The sequence below is a fragment of the Lichenostomus cassidix genome, chromosome 18 (genome assembly GCF_008360975.1).
Source record: "Lichenostomus cassidix isolate B80296 chromosome 18, HeHo_3.0, whole genome shotgun sequence".
Taxonomy (NCBI): domain Eukaryota; kingdom Metazoa; phylum Chordata; class Aves; order Passeriformes; family Meliphagidae; genus Lichenostomus; species Lichenostomus cassidix.
Genome location: NC_139498.1, coordinates 10,186,435 through 10,202,955, shown reverse-complemented (window position 1 = coordinate 10,202,955; position 16,521 = coordinate 10,186,435). Strand labels below are relative to the sequence as shown.

Genomic DNA, 16,521 nt, shown 5'->3' with positions numbered 1-16,521 from the left:
TACCTCTGGGTGGTTTCCCTGCACCCTGAGCTAACACAGGCACTCCAGGGGCACAGAGAGCCTCTGGGCTGCTGGGACAGTTTGGTGACTGCAGCAGAAGTGCCACCCCAGCATGGCAGCAAGGCCATCCCAGCAGACCCAGATTGTCCCTTAGTGCTCCTCAGCACCTGCAGGCTTCTCTTTCTTCCTCCAACAACACCTCCCCTCCTCCTTTCAGTGTCCCCATCACCTCCCCAACCCCACGTGGGTGAAGAGTTTATTTCCCAAAGCAGTGGTTACTGAATTCAGAAATAACCACAGATGTGACTGTGTGGGATGCAGCGTTTTGTCCTGTCCTTTTCATGTGGCCTCATTTACTTTGGAGAAAACCTAAAAGCCCTTAAAACCCTTCTCTGTGCACGTGTCTCCCCTGTTTGCAAAGGAATAGGAGCACTGGTTTGCTTTTTTCCACTGAAACATCTCATTCTTTCTGCTGGTTATTTTATCTGATTGCTACTCCAGCTGCTCTCAGAAATTTCCTATTGTGGTCTGGCAATTCAGAGCCCTGCGGATCCTTTCTTTCCCTAGTGGAGTTTCCTGGTAAATAGCTTTGAACTGAGATCCTTGTCTCAACAATAGATAAGCTTCTGCCTAACTGGCACTTCACAATTAACAGCATTATCTTGTTAAACCTGAAGAGGTGTAGGAAGGCTCAGCCATCATTTAAAAGCATTTTATTGCTTGGAAAGTGTTTACAAAGGGCTACAGAAGTGGTAAATGAAGCCCCGTGCTGCATTCAGATGCTTGATTAGCTCAGCCACATCAAAATGCCAATAATTCAGGTTCTGACTGGGTTGGATGTCATTGCTTCAGCAGTAGCTTCAAAACACCTGAGTTTTAGAGAGGAAATAAAAAAGGAAAGGAAGGGAAGGGGGAAGGGGGAAGGAAAAGGGAAAGGAAAGGAAAGGAAAGGAAAGGAAAGGAAAGGAAAGGAAAGGAAAGGAAAGGAAAGGAAAGGAAAGGAAAGGAAAGGAAAGGAAAGGAAAGGAAAGGAAAGGAAAGGAAAGGAAAGGAAAGGAAAAGGGAAGGGGAAGGGAAAGGAAAGGATTTGGGGTGAAATGAGAAGTTGCTCAACATCAGATGATGGTTCCTATTCAGGTGCAACTGTCCTCAGTGAAGACCCAATTTCCCCCAGGAGTGAGGCTGTGGGGATAAGTGACCCGTGAGTGTTTGCAGGAGAGACAAACCTCTGCTGTTTCCCTTCTGGAACAATTGTCGTGCTCAGCTTGTGTCCATTCCTGTTCTGAACGCTGGCATTTCACACCTCGAGTGTCTCCATCCTTGTATCCCCCTTCACCTGCCAGCTCCTGCCGCGTGTGAACAACACCAGGCAGGAACAGCACACAGCTCGGGGCTCTGGGTGCTTCCCGCAGCTCGGTCTGTACATGAGCTTTGCTGGAGCCAGGCTGGTGCTCTCCTTAGCGTGACTGCAGCCACGTCTGGCTGGAGCCCAGAGGGATGGGCAGAGGAACCACAGGCTCCTCGGGAAGCTTGTGGAAGGATGGAGACCTCCTGGGGAAATGCATCACTTTCCAAGGCTGGCGGGAGGGAGGGAGGGAAGTGTCTGTCGAGCAATTTAGTCATGCTCGATGAACTTATCAGCTGCAAATGTCAAGGAGAGGTCGTCGAGACATGCAGCAGGCTCACTGCTCACTACCTGGTTTGCGACCTCAAAAATAGCTCGAGTAACTTATAAATAAGGTAATAAATGGGGGGTAAAATAGCCGCTGGGATCCGTGCTGGGTGCAGGTCGAAGATGAGGGAGCGATGCGCCCTTGTGGCAAAGGAGGCAGCAGCATCCCGGGATGCACCCGGGAATGGGAATGGGAATGGGAATGGGGCCGGCGGGTTAGGAGAGGGGATCCTGTGCATCCAGCAGCTCTGGGGACCAACATCTGCAGTGCTGGTGATGCCTCAAAGCTGGTAAAGATATCAGGCAGACACAGCAGTATGGGGAAAAGGGTATTACCTTGGGTTTAATAGGATCCTAGTTGCACACTCATCAAAGGTGGAAACACACTGAGGAGCACTCTGTATAGAATTTTATGGACCTCGCAAATTAGCATATCTGCCGAAAATCCTCCAAGAAGAAACTTAACAAATAAAGTCATTGTTCTCCTATTCTAATTACTCTCCCCCAAGTGAGACTGCAGCCTAGTTTTCATATTCTAGAGAGGAGGCCCCAGCCAAGCTTGGAGCCTCTAGTTTTGAGACAGTGGGGATGTTTCACTTCCCCCCCCCTTGGAGAACCCCCAAACTAAGCTAAACATCAGACTACAAGAGTTATAAACATGTGGGGCTAAGGTACAAGGAGTGTCTGTGAAGGGTACAAGGAGAGGGAAAGGGTATAAAAATGTATAAAAAGGGTATAAAAAGAAAAGACAAAAAGCCATCAGACATCACTGGGAGCAGGGAGAGCACCAGGACAGTAGAGCCACAGCCAGGCTGGAGCAGGTCCAGCAAAGGGCCAGGAGGATGGGGAAGGGACTGGAGAGTGGGGGAGGCTGGAGAAGAGGAGGCTCAGGGGGATCTGGGCAGTGCCTGGGATTGACTGACTGAGGGGTGACAAAGCAGGGGGAGCCATCCCTCCCCAGGGCTGCCCAGGGCAAGAGGCAAAAGCACAAACCATGATGCACAAATCCCACCTCAACATCAGAAAAACCTCCTTTCTTGTGAGGGTGGTTGGACGCTGGAAAAGCATTTGGGGAGAGGATACAGTGTCCATCCTCAGAGCCCATGGAGTCACAGTCATGAGTGTTCAGCTTGAAAAGACCTTTAAGTTCATCAGGTCCAACCACCAACCCAGCAGCAGCTCCATGTTCACTAATCCATGACCTCAAGTGCCAAATCCACATGTTTTTTTGACACTTCCAGGGATGGGCACTCCAAACCTCCCTGGGCAGCTTCTGCCAAGGCCTGAGCACCCTTTCCATGGAGAAATTCCTGCTGATTTCCACCCTGTCCCCTCCTGTCAGGAGCTGTGCAGAGCCACAAGGTCTCCCTGAGCCTCCTTTGCTCCAGGTTGTCCTTGGGGATATTCCAAACCCTAATGAAAATGGTGCTGATCACCCATTCCAGCTGCCCCTGCTTTGGGCAGAGGTGGACTGGGAGGTCTCCAGAGTTCCCTGCAGCCTCAGAGATTCTGGGATTTTTGAACCAGACAGCAGAAAAGCAAAACCAGCCATCAGAGAGAAACAGGGCAACCAAAGGATTTTAGGATTTTTGCAACCAAAATCCAAAAATTTCTTCACAGAGGATCCTGCCCCAGAGCCATGTTTGGCAGCTCAAGCATCTCATTGCCAGAAGGATCAAACCCCATTCTGACAGTGATATTCAAACTACACTTCTGCCTAACAATGCCATGGATCAAAGCTGAGGAATTCTGCACATGCAGAATTCCCCCACAGCTTTCCAGAGGCATGGAATAGTCAGATTATCTAAGAGAAATGTCAAGTTGATGATTGGCAAGCCTCATGGCCTAGAAATATCTACACATGGGGGAGCTTTCTAGTAATAAATTGTTTTCTTAGTCTCACCATAAAAAAAAAGAAAAAAAATATTTACAGATGAAGTATTTTTTGAATTTTGGTGACAAAGACTGAAATCACTGCAGTTATTTCTAAAGATATCTTATTTCTGAGGTTTACCATCACATATTGCTTTTTAAAATTCTTACTGAAAAGGTCTCTGTGAATCCAGAAACAATTAAAAGCTAATGTAGATACTAACAAGCAGGGGAATGCATCATGCTTACTGGGAACTGGGTGAAAATTCACCCATCTGGTCCCATATCTCCAAATATCCCTCCAGACAATGACAGGGATTCAGGAATATCCAGTTTCTTATTTGTCCCACTCATCCTCTGGTCCAGTTTTCACATTATGGTGAAATTTGACTGCATGGAGGAACAGAAACTGAAGCAGAGTCACAAAATGAGTTCCTGCAGGATTTGTCCTTGCTGAAAGCAACCAACAGTGGAGGATCCAAATGAAAATTCAAATTTAGGAAACCTGTAGGTCACTTGTTCAAGGGCACTTAAGGCATCCCTGTGGACCTGGGCTCCTCTCAAGGGTTGCTCATCTCATGCTGGCAGCCAGGCTAAAATCCTTTTTTTCCCCTCTGTCTGGGATATAAGTAGTGCCTGGTTTCTGGATGGAGCAGGAAGCAGGTGAAGATGCCCAGTTTGTTGTTACCTGAATAAATAAACTCTGATTTTAATCCTGGTTGCACCCAGACACTCCCCACACTCTGCAGGGAGAGCAGCTCCACCTGAGATAAACTCAGAAACAAATCATGGCAATTTAACCTTATTTTGATTTTTTTGCTGTGTTTTATGGCCAGGGAGGAATAATTCTTTTTAAGGATCATGACCTCAGCAAGATTTCCAGCAGTTTTGAGGAAAGCAACGTGAGATTAATTGGAGAAGCAGGTTGTTAATGAAGCTGTCTGGGGTAGAGGCCAGGAGGGCTGAGTGACCATGCAGGGATCAAACATCAGGGGAAGGATGGACTGATGTGGTTCTGGATTTGGTCTCTTTGTTCCTGCTGGAAAAGGAATTTGCTTATTAAATTTGCAGGTGATATGAAGCTTGGATGACCATAAGTCTATTAGAGAACAGGATCAGAATTTAAAATGTTCTTGACAAATTGGATAAATAGCCTGAAAATAAATTGATTAAATGGAGAAAAATGAGATGCCTCAGGCTGAAGCAGGAATACTAAAAAGCCTTTTCTGTGTTGGAGAACAATTGGAGAGTTCCTTGGAAAAGCAATAAAGGATCACAAAGTTTACATGAACCAGGAAAAGAAAAATGTCACAAGTTTGTGTGAAAAGGGAAGTTGACTTGGGACAATCCAGGCATTCACTCTGCCCTGTTAGAACTCTCAGAAACACACCCCAGACTTGAGAAGGATCTGGGTCAGCTGGAGCACGGGGTGCTGGAATGACAGGAATCCAAGGCAAAGCAGGTTTTCTAGGGGAACATAACAGAAATGGTGTTAGCATGAAAGATAAAGCCCAAGGAGCACACGGCAACAGTGTTGTCATAAACAGCTGGGGCAGAAATAAGGGAAATTCTCTCCATGTCCATGGAGTGTAGGAAAGAAGGAACTGGTCTGAAAAGTAGGAGGAAAGACCCAGTGAAACAGATCTTGGGAGGAAGTGAAATATCCATGAAAGGTTTAGGAATAGCAGAGTAGACATTGGAGTAGCTCCCCTGCACCAGCAGAGCAGGACAGGAAAGATTGCTAGAGATCTCCTCTGTGCTGTAAAGATCTGTATGAGGAGCTCATTCCTTACTGGAGTGTGTGTGGAAACTAAAGGCCATGGAGGTTTATCAGGAGTCCCTTATCTGATTATTTCATTACAGTGAGAAGGAGACAGAGTTGTTTTCCACCCCAAAGGGCATTGCCAGCCCCAATTCCAGCAGTGACTCTGCTGTGGGTTGTGTCCCCTGCCCTGGGAGCATCAATCTCAGGATTCCCACTGCAATGCTCCTGAGACTGACCCATCATCAGTCTCAGGACTCCCACTTCCTGGGGAGGGATGCACAGTTCAACCCTGCCAAGCCACACCTTTGATTCCTCTCTGCACTCACACAGAGCCTGGTGCTTGTGCTTGTGGTCACAGTGGGACACTCTGGGTTTGTGTGGTTGGGGCTCACAGCCTGAAAACCTCCAAAGCTCCACAGCTCCTGCCAGGATGGAGCTGGAGCAGTGGGATGGGGGCTGTGGAGCCCCAGCAGCCCCAGGAGCACCATGGGGTTCTGTGGGTCCAGCTGGGTGTGCTCCTGTCTGGACCTGTCTCTTACCTTTGCAGAGAACCCTCATTTGCAGGCTCAGCAGAAGGGGAGCAGATTCCCATTATCGTGTGCTCCTTGCATCTGGAATTTTAAGTGAACTGCATAACAGAATCTTCTGCTTTCTTAAGCATTTCCTTCTCCTTTCTTTAATCATGCTGAGATTTCCTGTGATACTGCGAGCTGTAATTATCATCTGCAGATCAGTGGCAATGCTAAGCTGGTTCTTAAAGGGATTTTTTTTTTCTGTGAATTTCAGATGACCAAGAACAAAATTATAATCACCTGATACTAAACAGTGCCACCCAGACACCTACACATGGTAAGAGAAAGCAAAGAGCAAAATTACACACGTTGTAACTTTCCTCTGCCAGCCAGTAAGGTTTACTGGCACCAAAGTGTGTTTAATGTTAATGGAAATATTCCTCTGGTGATGCTGCATGGCTGATGGTTTCCATTAACATTAAACACAGGACCATATTTTCAATAGTGTGCACAGTGAAATATGGCCCAGTCTTTTCTAACTGTGCTGATCATCCTTGTGTGTAATTCCAAGATACTCCTTTATTTCCCACTTTGTTTCCCCCATCTCGTCCCAGCCTGGAGATGTTTCTGTGCTTCCTCCATGGCCAGAAAGCTGTCCCTCTCTGCTCAGCCCTGTCCCCCAGCCCTTCTGTCCCCTCCTGTGGGTTTCCCTGGCCCCAGAGCAGCAGTGGAGCCTGGCCTGTGTCCAACCTCCCTCAGAGCCACCACAGACCAGTCCAACCCAGCAGCTCCCAGCTCCATCCAGCCCCAGGCCAATCCCTGCACCCAAATCCATGGGCTCTGTGCAATCAGACCAACCTCTGATTGATCCCTCAGGTCCCTTCTGCTTTCTTCCCTCTTCTGCTGCCTTGCCTTGGTCTTGTCTGTGTTCTTCCCTTGCCTTTGGAATGTGATCCATTCCTCCAGCGTTTGCAGCTGGAACCTTCCTCCTCAGCAAATCTCAAACACTTCAGGCAGCACTGAATCTCTGGATTTGCTGCTCTTTTTGTCCTGGTGTTTGCTCTGAATTCCTAAATCTCATCCTGACTACCCTGGAGCAGATTTATTGCAAGTTGTGGTCATGTATAGAAATCTCCCTGCTGCTAAGGAGAGTGGGAGAACAATTGCCCTTGGAAAGATCACCTAAAACTTTTGGGGTTTCTCCTCCCCAGAGGAGTCAGGCAGCTCTTCAGCCTGCAAGTTGCTTCCAGTGGTAAGACTGTGTTATTAGGGCTTCATTTTCTGTCTTCCAAAAACTCCAGAAGGAACAGTGTCAGCTTGAAACTCAGCAGTATTCATTGAGCCTGAACTGACAGCCTCCAATGTTCCTCAGACCACTTATTCTGTTCACTTTTTTACCTTCCTGAGGAAAAAAAAAAAAAAAAAGAGAGAAAAACTGGAGAAAGAGGGTTGAAATTGTGTTGTCATCTCCTTGGTCTTGACACTTCTTCTCAAAAGCCAGCCCATGCTGAGTTCTGAGCTGCCCTTAGCCTGTGTCTGCCCAGGAGATCTGATGCAGCTCCACCATCAGGTTCCCATTGCATCCAAGAACTCAAGGGAATGTGCTAAAACAATTCCACTTCCCCCTGGCCCTAACAGATGCTTTGCTTTGTTATGTACTTAAGAGACAAAAAACCAAAGGCAGATACACTCATAATCTTGGATTCCTTGCGCTTCCTGTGTCTTAATAATTTGGTTGTTCCGAGTGACTTGGATGAGCTGACTGCAAATAACTGTGTGATTCAGAGGTGTCTTTTCCCTGAGTTTTCCATCTGGTCATGGATGCTTTGTTCTTTATATTCATGTGTGCTGTTGTTGGTGAGCCATTGCTTGGCAAGCGTGAAAAGATATTTGGACCTTTCAAGCAAGACATCAAAAAAGCTTGCAGGATTCAGAATTCCTGCTGCAATTGTGACCAAGCCCAGCAGCACCTCAGGTTTAATTTAATTCCCTTTCTGTCTGGGAAGAGATGCTCCCCATGGGTGTGAAGGGTGAGCTGTTGAATCCTGGAATTCCTGTCAGGATGAGAGCTCAGCTGCTGTGGGCTGGAGATGTCTCTCCTTTCTCCCACCACCACAGGAACTTCTCAGTCTTTTACCTTCACCTGTAACTCCCTCAGTCTCCAAGCTCTCTCCCTCCTGGGATTGGGCAGCAGAGGATTCCCACACCCAGCTGGGGAGCCCCAGGCTCTGCAGGAGAGCTCCTGGTGGGGAAGGAAGGAAAGCCAAGTTTCCTTTCCTCTTCCTGCACTGGCTGGCCCTTGGGAAAAGCAGAGCCAAATGCACCAACCCATGGGTTTTCCCAAAGGTCTTGGGAATCACATCAGGATCTCAGCATCTGGCAGCGATCCAGATGTGCAGTGGGACAGCCATCCCCTGTTTTGGGAACCACAACAGGATCTCAGTGTGCAGGAATGATCCAGATGTGCAGTGGGGCAGCTGTTCTGGGAGCATCCTGCTCCATCCCTGACAGGGCCAGTGCTCGGCAGAGAAAGGCAGAGGGTGGCCAACATCTGTTCCCACGGCAGATTCTCTCCAGCTCCTTATGTCCTGCTGCCTTCAGTCGCCACAAAGAAACTAATTCCAGAGGATAAGAACAATCCATGCTCACAAGGAATGAGGAAAACAAAGAAAAAAGCAGATTTGACCTTAGGTGTTGGGGCTGTTCTGCTCCAACTGCAGGTTCCAGGTAAAGCCCTGGCTCTCTGGTTTAACCTGGCACAGGGTGCCACTCTTGGGGCACAACTTCTGAGTGCCAATTCTCTGCCCACCACAGCTGGCATTGCCCTGAGCTCTTCCCATGCAGGAAGGAATGAGCACTAATGAAATGGGCTCAGGTTTGATCTGTGCTGCCAGGCTGCTCTCACCTCGTTGGCACAGAGCTCTTCCCAGCTCTGTCAGCACAGGCTGAGGGCAAATCTCCCTTTCCTCCCTGCCTGGCTGGCACAGAGGGCTGGAATGTGTGCTGGAAAATGTGGATGGTGGAGAAGACAATTCCCAGCAGGATCAGGAGAAGTGACCACAGGCAGGTGAGTCAAAGGAAGTGTCCAAGGCCAGGTTGGATGAGGCTTGGAGCCCCTGGAAGGTGTTCCTGCCCATGGCACTGGGTGAGCTTTAGGGTTCCTTCCAACCCAACCCATCCTGGGACTCCACAGTTCCATGACTCTCCCAACCCAGGATTTTAATTCTGCTGTTGCTGAGGGCTCTGAATTAACCACTGTGACTTTGAGCACCATAAATCTTCCAGAAATCCCTGGATTTTTTTTTCTGCTGTACTATTCCTGCCCCTAATGCCTCCCCAGGACACCAAATGTCCCAATACAGAGGTACCTACAGTCCTTTAAAAACCTCAGCCTGAATTCTGCTCTCCTGCCAGACTTCAGACCCCAGTTCCACTGAAATCAGAATTTTCATGTGGGTTTCCTTAACTCTAGACTTTATTTCTACCTCAGCTGCAGATTTGAGCTGCAAATGAAGAACTCTACAGCACTTTTAGGAAATGTAGTGATTTGTATGTAAAATGTGAGTGGGAGGGAGCAAGTATTAGGCTCTAAGCACAACCAAGTTTTACATATGAAATGCAGCTAAATCTTTTGATACATTAATTTATCTTGCTTAGATATTCAGGCTTCACACAAAATAAGCACATAAAATGATTTTCCCATAAAAACATTAAAATGTGAAGGAAAAAAACCAAGCTGGGGGCACAAAAGAGAACTGAGCATCAGCTATAACAGAAATACACATTGACTGCCTGGGCTCAGTTTCTGTGCAGCTTATTGCTTTATTTTTCACTGCTACTGAAGTTTCATCTCATTATATTTAGTGCATATATAATTATCCTAACCTAAAGAGTACCTAATAAACATTTTTTTTTTTGCATCTTTATAAATACCAAGCGCATTTCCAAATAATATGGTTAGAAGGAAGTTCATACCACGATTTTTATGTCAGTTAATTGCATTTGACAATCATCTCAAGAAATACTTGGTAAACCACCACGAGCAGCCAATTACTTCAAGATTTTAATTTGGCCAAGTGTTTTTCCACAGATGATGCCTGAGATGGCTCTGATGGAGGCAAATTTCATTTTATGGCTGTACTTGTGTGAACTTCTATCAGATTCCTCTATGTACACTCATGAACATTTGTGTCTTTTTTATATTCCTTTCCTTTCCTTTCCTTTCCTTTCCTTTCCTTTCCTTTCCTTTCCTTTCCTTTCCTTTCCTTTCCTTTCCTTTCCTTTCCTTTCCTTTCCTTTCCTTTCCTTTCCTTTCCTTTCCTTTCCTTTCCTTTCCTTTCCTTTCCTTTCCTTTCCTTTCCTTTCCTTTCCTTTCCTTTCCTTTCCTTTCCTCCCTCCCTCTTTTCTTCTCTTTATTCTCTTCTCTTTTTTCTTTCTTTTCCTTCCTTCTTTTCCTCCTTCTTTCTCTTTTCTTCATTTCAAAAATCCAGGGCATCTTCCTTCCCACACACTAATAGGGCTTTGGGGGATATATTGCTGAAAAAATCCTTGCATCAATTTTCTAACATCAGACCAGAAGCTTCAATTTGGGGCAATCCCAGAAGATATGAAAATGATTCCCTATTCTGTCACATCTCCTCCAGCAATTTGTTGAGAGTTTTGTGTCTATTGTGTTTAAGACACTGTTTACAAAATCACAACAATTAAGGACTGTTTAAATTAGCTTTATCCCCAGCAGAAATATCTGGGAGAAAATGAGGAGCTAATCAGATGTGCAGCACATAACCTCCAGAACAAATATGTGATGTGCTGACCTCCTGCAGGGCAGCAGGGCTGCAATGGCAGTGGGAAGGAGAGGATCCAGGTGTGACAGGACACAGCAGCAGCTCCTTGTGCATCCCTGCTGCCCTTTGGGGTGCCAGGCACTGAGCCCTGCTCTGCCCAGCAGCTCTGACAGCACCATGCACAGATTGCTGCCGTGCAAAACAGCTTCAGCTCCAGAATCAGAGCTCACTGGAGTGAAATTGCTGGAGACTCAGGGCCACATCCACCTGCTGTGCCCTGAGAGCTCACTGGCCACCATGTCCCACAGTGCAGAGCCACCCTCTGGGGCTGTGGTTGGGCTGAGGGAGGTTGGACTCACCCCTGATGACATGTGTGCTGTTCTTCCTTTAGTCACAGTCATGGAATCCTGGCATGGTGTGGCTGGAAGGGAGCTTAAAGCCATTGAGCTCCAACCAGACCACAAGCTGTGCTGCCCCTGGATCCCTGGAATGTCCAAGGCCAGGTTGGACAGGGCTTGGAGCAGCCTGGGACAGTGGAAGGTGTCCCTGCCATGGCAGGGGTGGGACTGAGTGGTCTTTATGATCCAAACCAAACCAAACCAGACCATTCCATGACTGTGTGACTTCCCCTTTGGAATCAGCTCCCTCTCTCTGCACTGAGGAGCTCTGGGCATGAGGCCCTTGCAGAGGTGGAAGGAGCTAGCAGTTTGCAATGGTCTCAAACCCAGCAAGAGCAGCCCCAGCTCTGCACAGCCCTGGGGTTGGCAGCTCTGGGGTCACAGCCAGCCGCTGAGTTCTGCATCCCCAGGCAAAGGCAGCAAACTCCATGAGAATGAGCAGAGCCTTTGCTCCAATTGCTCAGGGCAATTCTCATTTCTAAGTTCTCCCCTTCACTGTTGCTCCTCTCAGCCTGGCTGTGGGGTGGAGCTGCAATGCCCAGGGAAGCATTCTGTGTACTCAGGTGTATTTCCATGCCAATCTCCCAGGTGACAGCATTCAGGGATATCATCACTGTCACACCCAAGGACATCACCCTGCAGGCTGTGGTTCATCCTTTACACCTTCCTCCTTCAGGCTGCTGCTCAGTTCTCAGCCAGGAGCCCTGAAAGACCCAATCCTAGACCCATCCTGATAGGCAGAGAGGTTTTCTCACTGGCTGAATTTCAAATCCTCCATCTCCAGCTCTTGTAAATGAGGGCAGCTACTCACTGGAGAGCTCTGATTTACACCACAGAGGATCTGACCTGGAAATGTAGAAACCTCCTAGAGATTAGTCATGAGAAATGCAAAGGACTATTAATAACAGTGTTTGTAACATGAAAACCAGAAGTGTGAAAACACAAACACTGAAGATATATGTTATAAATTTTAATCTGAGTCTGTGAACATCAGTTCTTTGCCTGCTCTGACAGCGTGTCACTTCAGGATGGCCTGGGAGGTCTGAGTGCTGGCACAGAAGGCTCCAGAACGTCATCAGTGCCACCAGATCTTCCCGAGGAGTGAGGCCCTTTGTGAGAACTTGCGTCAGAATCCAAGACTTTGCGTCTGAGCCTTCCGAGGGCTGAGCAGCAGGCAGTGCTGGGGGAGCAGGGAGTGCTTTGACAGAGGGCTGGAGCTGTGCTGAGCTGAAGCTGAGCAGCAGAAGGCTGGGTTGTAGCAGCTTCTCCTAGGTGACATTGTTTGCTTTCTCTGGGTGAATGTTTTAAAAGGCATCTGTTGAAATGTCTTGCAGAATTCGCACAACATATGTGCAGACTCGAATGCAAATCTGCAGCACATCCCTTTTGCCACTTGAGCTTTGTTCAAAACTTTGCCATCAATTCACTTTTTTTTTTTTTTTTTTGCATTGGGTATCATCTGCTCCTGTCCTTGAACATGAAAGGTTTTGTGCCTCATGTAAACACACTTTGAAACTGTCTTCCAACAACATGGGCAGAGCAAGATGTGACAAGAAGACTTCAGGTCTAATCTCCACAGCTCTAGAAATCCCAAAACTTCTTCTGAGCCCTGAGCTTGCAGAAAGTTTGCAAAGCACTGGCAGAGAAAGGAGGCTCTTCCTCAGCTGAGAGGGACTTAGTTTCCCTCTTAGATGAGGAACCAGCTGAGTGCCTGAGTCCAGCAGAGCAGTGAATCCTTGTGTTCACCTTCCCTGCAATCCCCCAGGAGCAGCAGGACTGCAGGACTCACACCCTCCTGGGTGCCACACCAAAGCCAGGCCATTTTGCTGCTTGGATGAGGATGGAGCAGGAGCACAGGCAGTGCTCCCTGCGCTCCTCCAGGGCAGCCCCTTCCCCAGCCTCTGTGCAAGGCTGTGAGCAGAGCAGGAGCCTCTCAGAGCCTGGCTGAGGGATCCTCTGCTTCCACAAAAATACAGCAGGGCTTGGAGTGCCCTGACAGTTCTGGCTCGTGAAGCAGAAGAAATGCACCCACCTTACCTGCTAGGGCTCCAGGAGGAGAGACAAGAGCTCCACAGAGTTCCCTGCTCCCTTCCTGAGCTCCTTGTGCCAGCCTGGTGAGTTCTGGGCTGTGCCAGGGCTGGAGTATCCCTGCCCAAAGCACTGTGCCACCCCTGCTGCCTGGAAGGTGAGGAAATGCTGCAGAGCTGAGCCCTCTCCTGCTGAATCAATCAGAGACATCAGCAGAATTTTAAAACGTTGCACTGGCTGTACCAAGGTGGGGTTGTTCTAAGGCTGTAGCAAAGGGAATTCAGAGCCCAAGAGAAATGGCATTGCTGGGTGAGGTTCCCATGGCTGCTGTGTGTTCTCTGTGCTGGGTGAGCTCCACCTCCTGCCTTTTGCTCTGCAAATTGCTGTGCCAGAGTGGATGGTGTGTCAGAGGGGCACAAAATGGCACAGAGCTGCAGGATGGTGGTGAGGAAAATGAGGGGTAAAGCTGGCTTTCGAAGGTAATCCCAATAACCATGGACAGAGCTTGTTTTCCAGTGGTCATCTCCAGCTGCCTGGCATGTAGAGCTGGACTGGGATGAGTGGGAATGCTGGGGAACACAGCAGGGTGCAACCTTAGCTACCTTGCAGGGAATGGGAGACCTTTTTATTTACATCCTGATTATTGACTATGCCCTGCAGCTTCCATAGGAGCCACAAACACCACAAACGAAGAGGAGAGAGACCAGAGACAAGCATGACTCAAATATATTGCAGGAGTGAAAAACTACTGAGAAACGTGTGCTGAACTGGCCCCAGAATATAAATTGCACAAGATATTTCTCCTTACTAGAGTGCCTCAGTTCTCTGATCTCCCCCTCAAACTACATTATGCAAAAGACATCTGAAATTAGCTTTGGTCATTTCAGTTTATCCCTTATTTTGCTGAATGATGGGCAGTGGATTTCAAGGTGACTTCTCATTTGCCAAAATCATTACGGTCTGTTCCTGACTGACTGGATGGAAAAAGCAGGAAGGAGATGAAGTGATTCTGCACCAGCCCATCAGATAAATGTGTGGCACTTAATTTCACACACCTCATGCAAGCAGTCAATTAATGCTCCTGCTTTGGCACCGAGCACAAGCTCCATACATATGGCTGGGCTTACTGCAGCATGTCCAAACCTCCATGAAAATGGAGATTAGCTACAGGTTCTGGCTGAGGAATTTGCAAAGAGATGTTACCCCAGGGTCCTTGCCACACAAGCACGAGTAGGAGTAGGGACATGGTTTCAATGCTGATACAGTCTCTGTTTACTGGATAATATCTAATCAATTGTTTCCAGCCCCCTGATGAATACGATGCACTCCCTAATCCTGCAGTCAGTCTATTAGACATGGATTGAAGTCATCAGCAAGGAAATGATGCTCTCTAAGAGATGACACTCCAGTTCACTTGGCTCTGTGCTCTTTCTGCCAGACCAGAGCCCTGTTCCAGGAGTGCAGAGAGGAACAGGAGCAATGGGAAAGGAGAGTTTATCAACCATAGTGGTTATTTCGTTGTTAAGAGGAATTTTTCACCAGGGATAAATTCCATAAGGAAGTGCCTCACTCTGGGAAATCACAGTCAGGTCTGTGCTGGAAGTCAGGACTGCCTCAGCCTGTCTTTGGCACTGCAGAGCTGAGGAGGGGTGAGAGGAGGTTTAAAATATCCAGAGGAAGTTACAGTGGGACAAAAGTTGTGGAAGCAGCTCTGGATCCCCATGCACAGACACACTGGGGAAGTGCTGGGGTCATTTTCAGGCAGCAGGAGCACTGAGGAAACAGTGAAATGCAAAATGCAGAGAGGAGGGAGATGTTCTGCTGCCCAACAAACAGGGCTCCACCTGGGAGAAAGGCAGCAGGGGAGGAGATGGCCTCACTCTGACAGATATTTTTTGAAGGAAACAGAGGTTTAGACTAGACTCAGGTCTAGAAAATTATCTGTGAAATATCTGCACTCTACTTGGGAGGATTATTTTTAATTTTTTTTCTGGGAAATGGGAGAAGTTAGCAAATGTATGGACACTGCACAAAGCCAACACATTTTCCAATTGAAATTCCCCTGCTGCTCTGTCAATTTTGGGCAGAATCTGTGCTTTCATCCACTGTGCAGAGGAAGCAAGAGGGCTTGGGGCAGGTGAGTGCACACTGACCATGCACTGCTCTTCATGGGGACACCTCAGGGATGTACAACAGGAATTGTGTGAACCCAAGGCTTGAACGTTGTGCTGCTCCTGCAGAGAACTTACCCATCTCATTTCATTTTCAGACCACACTTGCAGTGGTCACCTCCTTGTTCTTTTGCCTCAGGTACAGAACCCCAGCACTGCTCTGGGGTCCCACAGAGCTCATGGTGTCAGTTCCAGCTCTGCTTCCAATAATTGAAGTTTCTGCTTTGTTAAATACTTTCATATCTGCCCATTTTAATGTCTGAACACCTGGGAGTTATAACTGCAATTCAACAGGTTTCTGTCCCTTGGCTGGGCTGATGAAAGAGCATTTTCCAGCTTGCAGCAAAGGAGCAAGGTTTGAGAACTCTGCAGATAGTCTGGACTTCAATTTTAGTGTCTGGGCTCAGTGCTAATCTTTATTGACAGCATTACAATCCTGACAACATTAACATCCTGAGGGTGTTTACACACTGCCTGGGGACTCCCTCAGTGACCAGCAAAATGAACATCTGTAGAGGGGCATCCTCCACCCCTCAGGATAGAGATTTCCTGCCTCAGGAACCTCTCAAACACCTTGCCTTGTCCTCTGAGTGCCCCAGATGTGTCCCCACAGCCCCACTCCCCACTCTCCTGAGTGCAGGGAGAGCAGGAAGGTTTCCATAGCCCCACAGCCCCAGAGCCATGCACCAGCATTGCTCAGCAGCCTCCAGGCTCAGAGCACTCAGAGTGAGGAATCTGGCATGAGAACAGGGCAGTCAGGTCATCAGCCCCAGTTAAAAGACTGGTTTGTGTGTCCCTGAGCATGGGGAGAGCACAGTTTGGGGGTGAAGCTGAGTGGTGCTGCCTGAGCTCAGCCCTGCAGGGCCAGTCCAGCCCCATCCCACTGGGAGAGCAGCTCCAGGTGACTGTGAGGCAGCACTTTGCTTCTCTCCGTAATCACTGTGGACAAGAAAACAACACCCCAGGATCCATTTCTCACTGATCTGCCGCTGCCACTTTGAATCATGTCCCAGCGGCTGTCGCTGAGGCTGGCTGGGATCCAGCTTTGCTCCCTGCTGGAGCCCGTGGGAATGGTTTGCCTCTCTCCATGCTTTGGTGCTCACTGTAGACCTGCCTCTCTCTGTTGTTTTTTTTGCAGACAAACCGCGAATGAACAACATCCTCACTTCAGCCACCGAGCCCTACGACCTGTCCTTCTCGCGCTCCTTCCAGAACCTCTCCCACCTCCCGCCGTCCTACGAGTCTGCAGTCAAGACAAACCCGAGTAAATATTCATCTCTGAAGAGACTAAGTAGGTGTCAGCTCGTTTCCTTCCCCCT

At 48.2% G+C, this 16,521-nt stretch overlaps 1 protein-coding gene across 9 annotated transcripts in view; it reads left to right on the top strand.

Annotated features, from left to right (window-relative positions):
• Nucleotides 1–16,521, top strand: part of SHISA6 (shisa family member 6) — a 238,561-nt gene that overhangs the window by 207,141 nt on the left and 14,899 nt on the right. For 8 of the 9 annotated variants that reach the window (XR_014855657.1, XR_014855659.1, XR_014855658.1 and 5 more), the window contains exons 4-5: nt 6,096–6,158; nt 16,341–16,493. Coding sequence is in view for 2 of the 9 variants with exons in the window: in XM_085077982.1 (XP_084934108.1) it covers nt 6,096–6,158; nt 16,341–16,493 (216 nt within the window). In the remaining 7 variants the exon portion in view is untranslated. The remainder of the gene's footprint in view (nt 1–6,095; nt 6,159–16,340; nt 16,494–16,521) is intronic. The other variant, XM_085077983.1, reaches the window with a different exon arrangement.